This window comes from Bombina bombina, chromosome 2 (genome assembly GCF_027579735.1).
Source record: "Bombina bombina isolate aBomBom1 chromosome 2, aBomBom1.pri, whole genome shotgun sequence".
Lineage (NCBI taxonomy): Eukaryota > Metazoa > Chordata > Amphibia > Anura > Bombinatoridae > Bombina > Bombina bombina.
In genome coordinates this window covers 469,584,762-469,602,302 of record NC_069500.1, presented here as the reverse complement: position 1 = coordinate 469,602,302, position 17,541 = coordinate 469,584,762, and the positions used below count along the sequence as shown (strand labels likewise).

General features: G+C 40.9%; 1 protein-coding gene across 2 annotated transcripts in view; it reads left to right on the top strand.

The window, feature by feature from the left end:
• Positions 1–17,541, top strand: part of ANKRD13A (ankyrin repeat domain 13A) — a 115,543-nt gene that overhangs the window by 37,108 nt on the left and 60,894 nt on the right. For both annotated transcript variants that reach the window (XM_053702094.1, XM_053702095.1), the window contains exons 9-10: positions 1,819–1,880; positions 8,817–8,947. In XM_053702094.1, the coding sequence (XP_053558069.1) occupies positions 1,819–1,880; positions 8,817–8,947 (193 nt within the window). The remainder of the gene's footprint in view (positions 1–1,818; positions 1,881–8,816; positions 8,948–17,541) is intronic.

Genomic DNA, 17,541 nt, shown 5'->3' with positions numbered 1-17,541 from the left:
CAGGCAACTAAAGATTTTCGTCAAACTTCTTCCCTGTTTGTCGTTTACTCTGGACAGAGGAGAGGTCAAAAGTCTTCGGCTACCTCTTTTACAAATTTGACACTTTTGCTTCTTCGGAGGCTATTTTTGGGAGAAAGGTACTTCAGGGAGTGGTTCCCTCCGTTTAAAGTTCCTGCCTTGTCCCTCCCTTCATCCGTGTACTTTGGCTTTGGTATTGGTATCCCATAAGTAATGGATGACCCGTGGACTGACTACACTTAACAAGAGAAAACATAATTTATGCTTACCTGATAAATTTATTTCTCTTGTAGTGTGTTCAGTCCACGGCCCGCCCTGTCTTTTAAGGCAGATCTAAATTTTAATTAAACTCCAGTCACCACTGCACCCTATGGTTTCTCCTTTCTCGTCTTGTTTCGGTCGAATGACTGACTATGACATGTGAGGGGAGGAGCTATATAGCAACTCTGCTTGGGTGCTCCTCTTGAAACTTCCTGTTGGGGAAGAGATATAATCCCATAAGTAATGGATGACCCGTGGACTGACTACACTACAAGAGAAATAAATTTATCAGGTAAGCATAAATTATGTTTTTTACTTATGTCATTCAATGTTGTATTTATGCCTTATCAGTATCCGCTTCTGTTCCTTAATTAGACACATATTACAATGCAGATATTAAATTGTGTGATGTATATGCTTTTCACTATTTTATGAAATTAATAATTATGCTTGATCTTTGGCATTATTTAGAATCTGAGATTTAGATTAATGATTTATTTGCTCATGTTGTGTATGGGTTGCCATAACAACGTAATGGTGTCTTTTTCACTAGGGGGTGGTGTTACGCTCTATTTAAACTCTGATTCACTTGTTTGACTGAGAAAGGGTAGAGTATCCAAGAAACATTACGCACATACAAGCTACTACTTTAAAAGAACCATTAATCGCCACGCCCCCTTGACCACACCCCCACTGGCACTGCACTAGGTGGTCCCAGTTTCACCTCTAAAAATGATGGGGTGTGTGTACATATGTATGTGTAATATATATATATATATATATATATATATATATATATATATATATATATATATATATATATATATATATATATATATATATAATCTATCATGGTGTGCAAGGGGTGTTATCACTAAATAAAATGCTCAAATTAGCATTTTTACACACACAAAAGTCCCTTCAACATGTGGACAAAGTGTCTGGGTGTATTGCAGATTTGTGTGATAATGGAGAAAAAGTACATTAACCAGCATAAAGTTAATTTTATATTTAGGATAATGAAAGTAAAGGTAGAAATAAAGTTAGTTGTGCATACAATATCATGCTGCAAATGAGACTGACAAAATGGTTGCCCCCTTATAAGCACTTTAACAAGACAATAATTAAAATACCAGCACCTGGTAACCTTTTAATTATAAAATACAAGTATGATATACATACTATTAGATACATACTTATTATTTTTTGATGATGGGGTTCCTTTAACTATATTTATATAAAGCATGTTTGGCCAGTCACTCCTTCAGCCAACCTAGGGTGTATCTTTGGTGGTAGTTCCCGACACCTTACTGTTTCACAGCTGACCATATACCTTTTTAGAGCTGAATTCTCACAGGATTGTGACACCAACTGATGATTTGCATTTCTAAGGCAAGGAAATATCTATTGCTCGGGTGGCATATGAATACATATATAAATGCATTAAATAAAGAAACCTTTAAAACCTATGTATTCCTAATAAACCTGCTCAGGTGCACAAACTAAAGAATGAACTAATCATTTTTATTATTATTTCAGCTGATAGAAACTTTCTGGAATCTTTACTGGGGACAGTGGAGCATCAATTTGGAGCTCAAGGGGTGAGCTTGTAACATTTGTTATTTTAGAAATTTCATTTTATTGCTTTTTCACATGCATGTTTCTACCAGGCAAATGAATTTAAGTTATACATAGTTTCCCTTTTAATGTGAAACATATGAATAACAAATATGGTACACTTATTTCTTGTTGGCTGTTTATTTCCAGATTTTATAATTCTCCTCTCTGTTTATTCAGTTTTGCATGGTGCAATATCTGTGAAATTATTTCTCCAACATTGGTGTGTCCGGTCCACGGCGTCATCCTTACTTGTGGGATATTCTCTTCCCCAACAGGAAATGGCAAAGAGTCCCAGCAAAGCTGGCCATATAGTCCCTCCTAGGCTCCGCCCACCCCAGTCATTCTCTTTGCTGTTGCACAGGCAACATCTCCACGGAGATGGTTAAGAGTTTTTTGGTGTTTAAATGTAGTTTTTATTCTTCTATCAAGTGTTTGTTATTTTAAAATAGTGCTGGTATGTACTATTTACTCTGAAACAGAAAAGGATGAAGATTTCTGTTTGTAAGAGGAAGATGATTTTAGCAGACAGTAACTAAAATCGATTGCTGTTTCCACATAGGACTGTTGAGATGAAGTAACTTCAGTTGGGGGAAACAGTTAGCAGACTTTTCTGCTTAAGGTATGACTAGCCATATTTCTAACAAGAAATGCTGGAAGGCTGTCATTTCCCCTCATGGGGACCGGTAAGCCATTTTCTTAGTCAAACAAACAGAATAAAGGGCTTAATATGGGCTAAAAAACTGGTAGACATTTTTATGGGCTAAATCGATTGCTTTATTTGGGCATATTATTCAGATTTAGGCTAACAATTGGCATTTATAATCTTGGGGAACGTTTATAAAACGGCAGGCACTGTGTTAGACACCTTTCTCAGTCAGGGGGCCTTTCTAGTTATAGACTGAGCCTCATTTTCGCGCCATTACTGCGCAGTTGTTTTTTGGAAGCAGGGCATGCAGATGCATGTGTGAGGATCTAAGAATCACTGAAAAAGCTTCTAGAAGGCGTCATTTGGTATCGTATTCCCCTCTGGGCTTGGTTGGGTCTCAGCAAAGACTATAGCTGGGACTGTATAGGGGTTAAAATTTAAAACGGCTCCGGTTCCGTTATTGTAAGGGTTAAAGCTCTGAAATTTGGTGTGCAATTCTTTTAATGCTTTAAGACACTGTGGTGAAATTTTGGTAATTTTTGAACGATTCCTTCATATTTTTTCACATATTCAGTAATAAAGTGTTTTCTGTTTGAAATTTAAAGAGACAGTAACTGTTTTATTTTAAAACGTTTTTTTGTGCTTTGTTGACAAGTTTAAGCCTGTTTAACATGTCTGTACCTTCAGATAAGCTATGTTCTATATGTATGAAAGCCAATGTGTCTCCCCATTTAAATTTATGTGATAATTGTGCCATAGCGTCCAAACAAAGTAAGGACAGTACTGCCACAGATAATGATATTGCCCAAGATGATTCCTCAAATGAGGGGAGTAAACATGATACTACATCATCTCCTACTGTGTCTACACCAGTTTTGCCCATGCAGGAGGCCCCTAGTACATCTAGTGCGCCAATACTTATTACCATGCAACAATTAACGGCTGTAATGGATAAGTCCATAGCAAATCTTTTATCCAAAATGCCTACTTATCAGAGAAAGCGCGATTGCTCTGTCTTAAACACTGAAGAGCAAGAGGGCGCTGATGATAATTGTTCTGTCATACCCTCACACCAATCTGATGGGGCCATGAGGGAGGTTTTGTCTGATGGAGAAATCTCAGATTCAGGAAAAATTTCTCATCAAGCTGAACCTGATGTTGTGACATTTAAATTTAAATTGGAACATCTCCGCGCACTGCTTAAGGAGGTGTTATCTACTCTGGATGATTGTGACAACCTGGTCATTCCAGAGAAATTATGCAAGATGGACAAGTTCCTAGAGGTTCCGGTGCCCCCCGACGCTTTTCCTATACCCAAGCGGGTGGCGGACATAGTGGGAAAAGCCCGGCATACCTTTTGTTCCCCCCCCCCCCCCTATATTTAAGAAATTATTTCCTATGGTCGACCCCAGAAAGGACTTATGGCAGACAGTCCCCAAGGTCGAGGGGGCAGTTTCTACTCTAAACAAACGCACTGCTATTCCTATCGAAGATAGTTGTGCTTTCAAAGATCCTATGGATAAAAAATTGGAGGGTTTGCTTAAAAAGATTTTTGTACAGCAAAGCTACCTTCTACAACCAATTTCATGCATTGTTCCTGTCACTACGGCAGCGTGGTTCTGGTTCGAGGAACTAGAAAAGTCGCTCAGTAGAGAAACTCCATATGAGGAGGTTATGGACAGAGTTAACGCACTTAAATTGGCTAACTCTTTTATTTTAGATGCCGCTTTGCAATTAGCTAGATTAGCGGCGAAAAATTCAGGGTTTGCTATCGTGGTGCGCAGAGCGCTTTGGCTAAAGTCTTGGTCAGCGGATGTGTCATCCAAGACAAAATTGCTTAACATCCCTTTCAAAGGTAAAACTTTATTTGGACCAGAATTGAAAGAGATTATTTCAGACATCACTGGGGGAAAGGGCCACGCCCTTCCACAGGATAGGTCTTTTAAGGCTAAAAATAAGCCTAATTTTCGTCCCTTTCGCAGAAACGGACCAGCCTCTAATTCTGCATCCTCTAAGCAAGAGGGTAATGCCTCACAACCCAAACCAGCCTGGAAACCAATGCAAGGCTGGAACAAGGGTAAGCAGGCCAAGAAGCCTGCCACTGCTAACAAAACAGCATGAAGGAGTAGCCCCCGATCCGTGACCGGATCTAGTGGGGGGCAGACTCTCTCTCTTTGCTCAGGCTTGGGCAAGAGATGTTCAGGATCCTTGGGCGCTAGAAATAGTTTCTCAAGGTTATCTCCTGGAGTTCAAGGAACTACCCCCAAGGGGAAGGTTCCACATGTCTCACTTATCCTCAAACCAAATAAAGAGACAGGCATTCTTACATTGTGTAGAAGACCTGTTAAAGATGGGAGTGATACACCCAGTTCCAATAAAGGAACAAGGAATGGGATTTTATTCCAATCTGTTCGTAGTTCCCAAAAAAGAGGGAACGTTCAGACCACTTTTGGATTTGAAGATCCTAAACAAATTTCTCAGGGTACCATCGTTCAAAAAGGAAACTATTCGAACGATTCTACCCACCATCCAGGAAAGTCAATTTATGACTACCGTGGATCTAAAGGATGCGTACCTACATATTCCTATCCACAAGGAACATCATCAGTTCCTAAGGTTCGCTTTTCTGGACAAGCATTACCAGTTTGTGGCCCTCCCATTCGGATTGGCCACTGCTCCAAGGATTTTCACAAAGGTGCTAGGGTCCCTTCTAGCGGTTCTAAGACCAAGGGGCATTGCAGTAGTACCTTACTTGGACGACATTCTAATACAAGCGTCGTCCCTGTCAAAAGCAAAGGCTCATACGGACATCGTTCTAGCCTTTCTCAGATCTCACGGATGGAGGGTGAACAAAGAAAAAAGTTCTCTGTCCCCGTCAACAAGAGTTCCCTTCTTAGGAACAATAATAGATTCCTTAGAAATGAGGATTTTTCTGACAGAGGTCAGAAAATCAAAACTTCTAAGCTCTTGTCAAGTGCTTCATTCTGTTCCTCGTCCTTCCATAGCGCAGTGCATGGAAGTAGTAGGATTGATGGTTGCAACAATGGACATAGTTCCTTTTGCACAAATTCATCTAAGACCATTACAACTGTGCATGCTCAAACAGTGGAATGGGGATTATACAGACTTGTCTCCAATGATTCAAGTAGATCAAAAGACCAGAGATTCACTCCGTTGGTGGCTGACCCTGGACCATCTATCCCAGGGAATGAGCTTCCGCAGACCAGAGTGGGTCATTGTCACGACCGACGCCAGTCTAGTGGGCTGGGGCGCGATCTGGGAATCCCTGAAAGCTCAGGGACTATGGTCTCGGGAAGAGTCTCTTCTCCCGATAAACATTCTGGAACTGAGAGCGATATTCAATGCTCTCAGAGATTGGCCTCAACTAGCAAAGGCCAAATTCATAAGGTTTCAATCAGACAACATGACGACCGTTGCATATATCAATCATCAGGGGGGAACAAGGAGTTCCCTGGTGATGAAAGAAGTGACCAAAATAATTCAATGGGCGGAGGATCACTCCTGCCACTTGTCTGCGATCCACATCCCAGGAGTGGAAAATTGGGAAGCGGATTTTCTGAGTCGTCAGACATTCCATCCGGGGGAGTGGGAACTCCATCCGGAAATCTTTGCCCAAATAACTCAATTATGGGGCATTCCAGACATGTATCTGATGGCGTCTCGTCAGAACTTCAAGGTCCCTTGCTACGGGTCCAGATCCAGGGATCCCAAGGCGACTCTAGTAGATGCACTAGTAGCACCTTGGACCTTCAACCTAGCTTATGTGTTTTCACCGTTTCCTCTCATTCCCAGGCTGGTAGCCAGGATCAATCAGGAGAGGGCCTCGGTGATCTTGATAGCTCCTGCGTGGCCACGCAGGACTTGGTATGCAGACCTGGTGAATATGTCATCGGCTCCACCATGGAAGCTACCTTTGAGACAGGACCTTCTTGTTCAGGGTCCATTCGAACATCCAAATCTGGTCTCCCTCCAACTGACGGCTTGGAGATTGAACGCTTGATTCTATCAAAGCGTGGGTTTTCAGATTCTGTTATAGATACTCTGGTTCAGGCCAGAAAACCTGTAACTAGAAAAATTTACCATAAGATATGGAAAAAATATATCTGTTGGTGTGAATCCAAAGGATTCCCATGGAGTAAGATAAAAATTCCTAAGATTCTCTCCTTTCGAAAAGAAGGTTTGGAGAAAGGATTATCTGCAAGTTCTCTAAAGGGACAGATCTCTGCTTTATCTGTCTTACTACACAAAAGACTGGCAGCTGTGCCAGATGTTGAAGCATTTGTTCAGGCTTTGGTTCGGATCAAGCCTGTTTACAGACCTTTGACTCCTCCCTGGAGTCTAAATTTAGTTCTTTCAGTTCTTCAAGGGGTTCCGTTTGAACCTTTACATTCCATAGATATTAAGTTACTATCTTGAATAGTTTTGTTTTTAGTTGCAATTTCTTCTGCTAGAAGAGTTTCAGAGTTATCTGCTCTGCAGTGTTCTCCGCCCTATCTGGTGTTCCATGCAGATAAGGTGGTTTTGCGTACTAAGCCTGGTTTTCTTCCTAAAGTTGTTTCTAACAAAAATATTAACCAGGAGATAGTTGTACCTTCTTTGTGTCCGAATCCAGTTTCAAAGAAGGAACGTTTGTTACACAATTTGGACGTTGTCCGTGCTCTAAAATTCTATTTAGAGGCTACTAAAGATTTCAGACAAACATCTTCCTTGTTTGTGGTTTATTCTGGTAAAAGGAGAGGTCAAAAAGCGACTTCTACCTCTCTTTCCTTTTGGCTTAAAAGCATTATCCGATTGGCTTATGAGACTGCCGGACGGCAGCCTCCTGAAAGAATCACAGCTCACTCCACTAGGGCTGTGGCTTCCACATGGGCCTTCAAGAACGAGGCTTCTGTTGACCAGATATGTAAGGCAGCGACTTGGTCTTCACTGCACACTTTTGCCAAATTTTACAAATTTGATACTTTTGCTTCTTCGGAGGCTATTTTTGGGAGAAAGGTTTTGCAAGCTGTGGTGCCTTCCGTTTAGGTAACCTGATTTGCTCCCTCCCTTCATCCGTGTCCTAAAGCTTTGGTATTGGTTCCCACAAGTAAGGATGACGCCGTGGACCGGACACACCAATGTTGGAGAAAACAGAATTTATGCTTACCTGATAAATTACTTTCTCCAACGGTGTGTCCGGTCCACGGCCCGCCCTGGTTTTTTAATCAGGTCTGATGAATTTTTTTTTCTCCAACTACAGTCACCACGGTACCATATGGTTTCTCCTATATATATTTCCTCCTGTCCGTCGGTCGAATGACTGGGGTGGGCGGAGCCTAGGAGGGACTATATGGCCAGCTTTGCTGGGACTCTTTGCCATTTCCTGTTGGGGAAGAGAATATCCCACAAGTAAGGATGACGCCGTAGACCGGACACACCGTTGGAGAAAGTAATTTATCAGGTAAGCATAAATTCTGTTTTTTAATACTTTTCACACCAGTGCAAGGGAACTCATTTTCCCCTTATTATGGAGGTAAATGGCCAATTCATAGTATTGCTATATGCCTTATTAAAGCAAACCGACATTTGCTGGTCAAGTTGGCAGCTATTCAGTGTTTGATCTGGCTATTAAACTACATTAAGATCAGCGCTGTGGAATCTGTTGGCGCTCTACAAATACCTGATGATAATAATAATAATAATTAAGGTAGCTCTTATGTTTACATAACATTAAATGATGCATTTTAGACTATATGACAATCGTATGTACTCAATGTATACTTTAATAACCACAACAGCTATATTATAAGATTTACTGTCACTTAAAGTCAAAATTAAACTTGCATGAGTCAAATAGAGCATGTAATTTTAGGACACTGTTATATTTACCTTGTTCCCTTGGTATCTTTTGTCGAAAAACAATTACAGCAAAATATATAAGATCAGCACCAGTGTAAATAGTGTAAAGGGAAAATGCATTGTTGAAAAGCATACGTGTGTGTGTGTATATACACACACACACACACACACACACACACCATCAAAGTACAACTGAGCGCTAGCTGATGATTGGTGGCTACACACTCTTGTTGGCTCACCAGATTTATTAAGCTAGCTCCTAGTAGCCTGTTGCTGCTATAACTTTTATGCGGTTAAACATTTAGTTACATGCAAGCAGTAGTGTACCTATGGCTGTCAAAGTGTTTCATTTTTATTTTACCAATATATTCAGTATATACTACCTGTTTGATCAAGTGTCTGTTCACTCTAGGATCTCACCACAGAATTTGCCACAGCCAACAACCCTACAGCCATTACTCCTGAAGAATATTTCAATCCAGATTTTGAACTGAAAAATAGAGACATTGGAAGACCCAAGGAATTGGCAATTAGGACACAAAAGTGAGTAAATGCCAAACAAATGTATCTATATATTTTTATCTTTATATTAGTTCTAAAAACAAAATGCTGTTTAAATGTCAGTATGCTAATTGTTATAAGATAAGAGATACAAGCACTTTTTATTAAAAGGATCAACTGAAAATTGGTTATGCACATTGTGTTTGGCAATAATAATAGAAGCTAAGCAATATCAATAAGCCCTTATGAAAAGGTAATCTACAGTGTTCTGTTTTTTTGTTGTTTTGTTTTTTCCCTTGACTAAAATGTTTTATTTTACATAACAGTTTGTGTTAACATAAGTGGAACCCTTTCCGAGCCTAGTTTAATAAGATTTAGGTCACTCATTGGCAGCCAATATTATTGAAAAGTCCTGATTTGTCGCTAACGATTCCACAAACAAATGTTACAGTACTTTTTACCCTTATACTGGATCCACATAAGAATCACAAATACTTTTACGGTTTGTTTGTGGAACATGGTTCGTGTGCATCAGAACAGTAAAGGGTATAATCACTTGGTTTAGAAAAGTAGAGGAGATGTCTTTGCTTATTGGATATTTAGGGCCTCTCTGGCTTGGAGTGAAATCTTGCCAAATCTTTGGGGGGCTTTTTTTGAGCATTATTTTGCAATGTAGGTTTCTCTCCTTCACAAACAACTCTTAATAAAAAGAAAATTACTTTTCTCCAACATAGGTGTGTCCGGTCCACGGCGTCATCCTTACTTGTGGGATATTCTCCTCCCCAACAGGAAATGGCAAAGAGCCCAGCAAAGCTGGCCATATAGTCCCTCCTAGGCTCCGCCTACCCCAGTCATTCTCTTTGCCGTTGCACAGGCAACATCTCCACGGAGATGGCTTAGAGTTTTTTGGTGTTTAAATGTAGTTTTTGTTCTTCAATCAAGAGTTTGTTATTTTAAAATAGTGCTGGTATGTACTATTTACTCTGGAACAGAAAAGAGATGAAGATTTCTGTTTGTAAGAGGAAGATGATTTTAGCAACCGTTACTAAAATCGATGGCTGTTTCCACACAGGACTGTTGAGATGAAGTAACTTCAGTTGGGGGAAACAGTGGGCAGACTTTGCTGCTTGAGGTATGACACATTTCTAACAAGACTTGGTAATGCTGGAAGCTGTCATTTTCCCTATGGGAACCGGTAAGCCATTTTCTTAGTTTAAGTAAAAGAATAAAGGGCTTCATTAGGGCTTAAAAAACTGGTAGACATTTTTCTGGGCTAAAACGATTACTTTACTAAGTATATTTGGCAGATTATTACTTTTAATAGTTGTTAAATCTTGGGGATTGTTTTAATAAAAATGGCAGGCACTGTATTGGACACCTTTTTCACTGGGGGCCTTTTCTAGTCATAGACAGAGCCTCATTTTCGCGCCTCTAATGCGCAGTTGTTTTTGGAAAGCATGGCATGCAGATGCATGTGTGAGGAGCTAAGAACCACTGAAAAAGCTTATAGAAGGCATCATTTGGTATCATATTCCCCTCTGGGCTTGGTTGGGTCTCAGCAAAGCAGATTCCTGGGACTGTATAGGGGTTAAATGTAAAAACGGCTCCGGTTCCGTTATTTTAAGGGTTAAAGCTTTCAAATTTGGTGTGCAATACTTTTAAGGCTTTAAGTTACTGTGGTGAAATTTTGGTGAATTTTGAACAATTCCTTCATACTTTTTCACATATTCAGTAATAAAGTGTGTTCAGTTTAAAATTTAAAGGGACAGTAACGGTTTTATTGTAAAACGTTTTTTGTGCTTTGTTGACAAGTTTAAGCCTGTTTAACATGTCTGAACCATCAGATAACGATGTTCTATATGTATGAAAGCCAATGTGTCTCCCCTTTTAAATATATGTGATATATTTGTGTCATAATGTCCAAACAAAGTAGGGATAATAATGCCATAGATATGATATTGCCCAAGATGATTCCTCTAATGAGGGGAGTAAGCATGGTACTGCATCATCCCCTTCTGTGTCTACACCAGTTTTGCCCACACAAGAGGCCCCTAGTACATCTAGTGCGCCAATACTTATTACCATGCAACAATTAACGGCTGTAATGGATAACTCTATAGCAAACATTTTATCCAAAATGCCTACTTATCAAAGAAAGCGCGATTGCTCTGTTTTAAACACTGAAGAGCAAGAGGACGCTGATGATATCTGTTCTGACATACCCTCACACCTATCTGAAGGGGCCAGGAGGGAGGTTTTGTCTGAGGGAGAAATTTCAGATTCAGGAAAAATTTCTCAACAAGCAGAACCTGATATTGTAACTTTTAAATTTAAATTAGAACATCTCCACGCACTACTTAAGGAGGTATTATCTACTCTGGATGATTGTGACAATTTGGTCATTCCAGAGAAATTAGGTAAGATGGACAAGTTCCTAGAGGTTCCGGTGCCCCAGATGTTTTTCCTATACCCAAGCGGGTGGCGGACATAGTAAATAAGGAGTGGGAAAGGCCCGGCATACCTTTTGTCCTCCCCCTATATTTAAGAAATTATTTCCTATAGTCGACCCCAGAAAGGACTTATGGCATACAGTCCCCAAGGTCGAGGGGGCGGTTTCTACTCTAAACAAACGCACTTCTATTCCTATAGAAGATAGTTGTGCTTTCAAGATCCTATGGATTTAAGGTTAGAGGGTTTGCTTAAAAAGATGTTTGTTCAGCAAGGTTACCTTCTACAACCAATTTCATGCATTGTTCCTGTCACTACAGCTGCGTGTTTCTGGTTCGAAGAACTAGAAAAGTCGCTCAATAAAGAATCTTCGTACGAGGAGGTTTTGGACAGAGTTCAAGCTTTTAAATTGGCTAACTCTTTTATTTTAGATGCCGCTTTGCAATTAGCTAGATTAGCGGCGAATAATTCAGGGTTTGCTATCGTGGCGAGCAGAGCGCTTTTGCTTAACATCCCTTTCAAGGGTAAAACACTGTTTGGCCCTGACTTGAAAGAGATTATTTCAGACATCACTGGGGGAAAGGGCCACGCCCTTCCTCTGGATAGGTCTTTTAAGGCTAAAAATAAACCAAATTTTCGTCCCTTTCGCAGAAACGGACCAGCCTCAAATTCTACACCCTCTAAGCAAGAGGGTAATACTTCTCAAACCAAGCCAGCCTGGAGGCCGATGCAAGGCTGGAACAAGGGTAAGCAGGCCAAGTCACCTGCCACTGCTACCAAAACAGCATGAAGTGTTGGCCCCCGATCTGGGACCGGATCTGGTGGGGGGCAGACTTTCTCTCTTTGCTCAGGCTTGGGCAAGAGATGTTCAGGATCCTTGGGCGCTAGAAATAGTTTCTCAAGGTTATCTCCTGGAATTCAGGGAACTACCCCCAAGGGGAAGGTTCCACGGGTCTCAATTATCTTCGAACAGGCATTCTTACACTGTGTAGAAGACCTGTTAAGCATGGGAGTGATTCATCCTGTTCCATTAGGAGAACAAGGGATGGGTTTTTACTCCAACCTGTTCATAATTCCCAAAAAAGAGGGAACATTCAGACCAATTTTAGATCTCAAGATTCTAAACAAGTTTCTAAGGGTTTCATCGTTCAAAATGGAAACCATTCGAACGATCCTTCCTACCATCCAGGAAGGTCAATTCATGACCACGGTGGACTTAAAGGATGCGTACCTACGTATTCCTATCCACAAGGAACATTTTCGGTTCCTGAGGTTCGCCTTTCTGGACAAGCATTACCAGTTTGTGGCACTTCCATTCGGTTTAGCCACTGCTCCAAGGATTTTCACAAAGGTACTAGGGTCCCTTCTAGCGGTGCTAAGACCAAGGGGCATTGCAGTAGTACCTTACTTGGACGACATCCTGATTCAAGTGTCGTCTCTGTCAAAAGCAAGGGCTCATACGGACATTGTCCTAGCTTTTCTCAGATCTCACAGGTGGAAAGTGAACATAGAAAAAAGTTCTCTGTCCCCGTCAACAAGAGTTCCCTTCTTGGGAACAATAATAGTTTCCTTAGAAATGAAGGTTTTTCTGACAGAGGCCAGAAAATCAAAACTTCTAAGCTCTTGTCAGGTACTTCATTCTGTTCTTCTTCCTTCCATAGCGCAGTGCATGGAAGTAATAGGTTTGATGGTTGCGGCAAGGGACATAGTTCCTTTTGCACAAATTCATCTAAGACCATTACACCTGTGCATGCTCAGACAGTGGAATGGGGATTATACAGACTTGTCTCCGACGATACAAGTAGATCAAATAACCAGAGATTCACTCCGTTGGTGGCTGACCCTGGACAACCTGTCACAGGGAATGAGCTTCCGCAGACCAGAGTAGGTCATTGTCACGACCGACGCCAGTCTGGTGGGCTGGGGCGCGGTCTGGGAACCCCTGAAAGCTCAGGGTCTATGGTCTCGGGAAGAATCTCTTCTCCCGATAAACATTCTGGAACTGAGAGCGATATTCAATGCTCTCAAGGCTTGGCCTTGACTAGCAAAGGCCAAATTCATAAGGTTTCAATCAGACATCATGACGACTGTTACATATATCAACCATCAGGGGGAAACAAGGAGTTCCCTGGCGATGGAGGAGCATCCGGGGGAGTGGGAACTCCATCTGGAAATCTTTGCCCAAATAACTCAATTATGGGGCATTCCAGACATGGTTCTGATGGCCTCTCGTCAGAACTTCAAGGTCCCTTGTTACGGGTCCAAATCCAGGGATCCCAAGGCGACTCTATTGGATACAATAGTAGCACCTTGGATCTTCAACCTAGCTTATGTATTCCCACCGTTTCCTCTCATTCCCAGGCTGGTAGCCAGGATCAATCTGGAGAGGGCTTCGGTGATCTTGATAGTTCCTGTGTGGCCACGCAGGACTTGGTATGCACACCTGGTGAATGTGTCATCGGCTCCACCATGGAAGCTACCTTTGAGACAGGACCTTCTTATTCAGGGTCCATTCGAACATCCGAATCTGGTTTTCCTCCAACTGACGGCTTGGAGTTTGAACGCTTGATTTTATCAAAGCGTGGGTTTTCAGATTCTGTAATAGATACTCTTATTCAGGCTAGAAAGCCTGTAACTAGAAAAATTTACCATAATATATGGAAAAAATATATCTGTTGGTGTGAATCTAAAGGATTCCCATGGAACAAGATAAAAATTCCTAAGATTCTTTCCTTTCTACAAGAAGGTTTGGAGAAAGGATTTTCTGCAAGTACAGATCTCTGCTTTATCTGTTTTACTTCACAAAAGGCTGGCAGCTGTGCCAGACGTTTCAGCGTTTGTTCAGGCTCTGGTTAGAATCAAGCCTGTTTACAGACCTTTGACTCTTCCCTGGAGTCTTAATCTAGTTCTTTCAGTTCTTCAAGGGGTTCCGTTTGGACCCTTACATTCCGTAGATATTAAGTTATTATCTTGGAAAGTTTTGTTTTAGGTTGCAATTTCTTCCGCTAGAAGAGTTTCTGAGTTATCTGCTCTGCAGTGTTCTCCGCCCTATCTGGTCCATGCAGATAAGGTGGTTTTACGTACTGAGCCTGGTTTTCTTCCGAAGGTTGTTTCCAACAAAAATATTAACCAGGAGATAGTTGTACCTTCTTTGTGTCCGAATCCAGTTTCATAGAAGGAACGTTTGTTACACAATTTGGACGTTGTCCGTGCTCTAAAATTCTATTTAGAGGCTACTGAAGATTTTAGACAAACATCTTCTTTGTTTGTTGTTTATTCTGGTTAAAGGAGAGGTAAAAAAGCAACTTCTACCTCTCTTTCCTTTTGGTTTAAAAGCATCATCAGATTGGCTTTTGAGACTGCCGGACGGCAGCCTCCTGAAAGTATCACAGCTCACTCCACTAGGGCTGTGGCTTCCACATGGGCCTTCAAGAATGAGGTTCCTGTTGACCAAATTTTTTTTAAATTATATACTTTTGCTTCTTCGGAGGCTATTTTTGGGAGAAAGGTTTTGCAAGCCGTGGTGCCTTCCGTTTGGGTGACCTGATTTGCTCCCTCCCTTCATCCGTGTCCTAAAGCTTTGGTATTGGTTCCCACAAGTAAGGATGACGCCGTGGACCGGACACACCTATGTTGGAGAAAACAGAATTTATGCTTACCTGATAAATTACTTTCTCCAACGGTGTGTCCGGTCCACGGCCCGCCCTGGTTTTTTAATCAGGTCTGATGAATTATTTTCTCTAACTACAGTCACCACGTTACCATATGGTTTCTCCTATATATATTTCCTCCTGTCCGTCGGTCGAATGACTGGGGTAGGCGGAGCCTAGGAGGGACTATATGGCCAGCTTTGCTGGGCTCTTTGCCATTTCCTGTTGGGGAGGAGAATATCCCACAAGTAAGGATGACGCCGTGGACCGGACACACCGTTGGAGAAAGTAATTTATCAGGTAAGCATAAATTCTGTTTTTAAAAGCCATTAAGGAACTTCACGGTACTGATGAGATGTATTAGATCAACTCTCCAGAGTGGATGTATTTAGATTAGGGCTGCACGATTAATCGCATATGCGATTTAAAACCGCGATTAATCGCCACGATTTTAAAACTGTGAGAGTTCGCGATTTTTTGCTAAATAAAAAAATCCTCAGAAGTGGCTGTAATATTGATTAGTTTGTGATTTCTTGCAAACCTGCTCCATCTAGTGGTTGCTTTTAGCACACATTTGTAAAATGGCTGTTTTTACTTTCATTTTCTGTTTTCATAAGCAGCCGATCAATCTAAAAGCAGAGCACATGCAGGAATGAACAGGAGAGAAAGCCACTTACTTATATTTCCCCTTAGGGACGTCTGTAGTCTGAAACTTAGGGTATGTAAACATTATGGAACCTCTCACACAATATCCTGCTCCTCTGAGAAACGGCTCAAATACGTAGCAGATGCGGTTAACCCCACGGCTCTCAGAAAGGCTAAAACTGCAGTCCCCTCTGCTACTGGGTTAACTTAACTGCATCTACAATGTTTTTTTATTACCATTACTTTAACTGGGTCTCCTTTTAAAATATCTGCTACTTACAATAACTGAAATACCATTGTAATAGTTGACAGAGGATAATGCTAAAAATTAAATACAGGTGGCCCTCGTTTTACAACGGTTCAATTTACACTGTTTCAGAATAACAACCTTTTTTTCCAGTCATGTGACTGCTATTGAAAAGCATTGAGAAGCAGTGCATTTATTAAAATAGCCAGTAGGTGGAGCTGTCCACTTGTGTTGCAGCAAAGCCAAGCAAGCTGAAATGAATCAGTTTAACCAGACCTGAGCTATCAAGCAGATTTCAAAGGAACAAGATCGTCCTGTCTATAACTCAGTCCATATTGGAATGCATAGAAAGAACTGTTTGCAGAAAAATGCAAGTGAAGTCTGTGTTGTGTGATTATTTCTTTCATGTAATTGGCAAGAGTCCATGAGCTAGTGACATATGGGATATACAATCCTACCAGGAGGGGCAAAGTTTCCCAAACCTCAAAATGCCTATAAATACACCCCCACCACACCCACAATTCAGTTTTACAAACTTTGCCTCCTATGGAGGTGGTGAAGTAAGTTTGTGCTAAGATTTCTACGTTGATATGTGCTTCTCAGCATTGTTGAAGCCCGATTCCTCTCAGAGTACAGCGAATGTCAGAGGGACGTGAAGGGAGTATCACTTATTTGAATACAATGATTTCCCTAACGGGGGTCTATTTCATAGGTTCTCTGTTATTGGTCGTAGAGATTCATCTCCTACCTCCCTTTTCAGATCGACGATATACGCTCAATTTACCATTACCTCTACTAATAACTGTTTTAGTACAGGTTTGGCTATCTGCTATGTGTGGATGGGTGTCTTTGGGTAAGTATGTTTTTATTACTTAAGACACTCTCTCAGCTATGGTTTGGCACTTTATGCATTTATATAAAGTTCTAAATATATGTATTGTACTTATATTTGCCATGAGTCAGGTTCATGTATTTCCTTCTGCAGACTGTCAGTTTCATATTTGGGAATGTAAACACTTTAAGAATTTTTTTTCTTACCTGGGGTTTAGTAATTTTTTCAATTTGACTACTTTTTGCAATTGCGAGTTTTAGGCCCGCGGGTGCATCAAATGCTAGACTTTATTACGTCATTTTTGGCGCTAACTTTTTTTGGCGTGAAAAAATAAGTTTATGACGCAACTTTGTAATTTCCGAGACCTTTCACACAGCAGTGTCATTAGTGACGCAAGTGTGTCACTTTTGGCGCCAAAAAAGTTTACGTTACGTTGTGCGTCATACTTGGCGCCAAATTTTTTTCATTATTTCAATACCCCATTCATGTTTGCCTCCTGCTTTCTTTTCTATCAAGAGGCCTATGCTTTTGCATTTTTTCCCATTCCTGAAACTGTCATTTAAGGAAATAGATAATTTTGCTTTATATGTTGTTTTTTTCTTTTACATTGAGCAAGATGTCCCAATCCGATCCTGTCTCTGAAGTTTCTGCTGGAACTTTGCTGCCTGATATCGGTTCTACCAAAGCTAAGTGCATTTGTTGTTAAATTGTAGAAATTATTCCACCGAATGTCATTTGTAATAGCTGTCATGATAAACTTTTACATGCAGATAGTGTTTCTATCAGTAATAGTACATTGCCAGTTGCAGTTCCT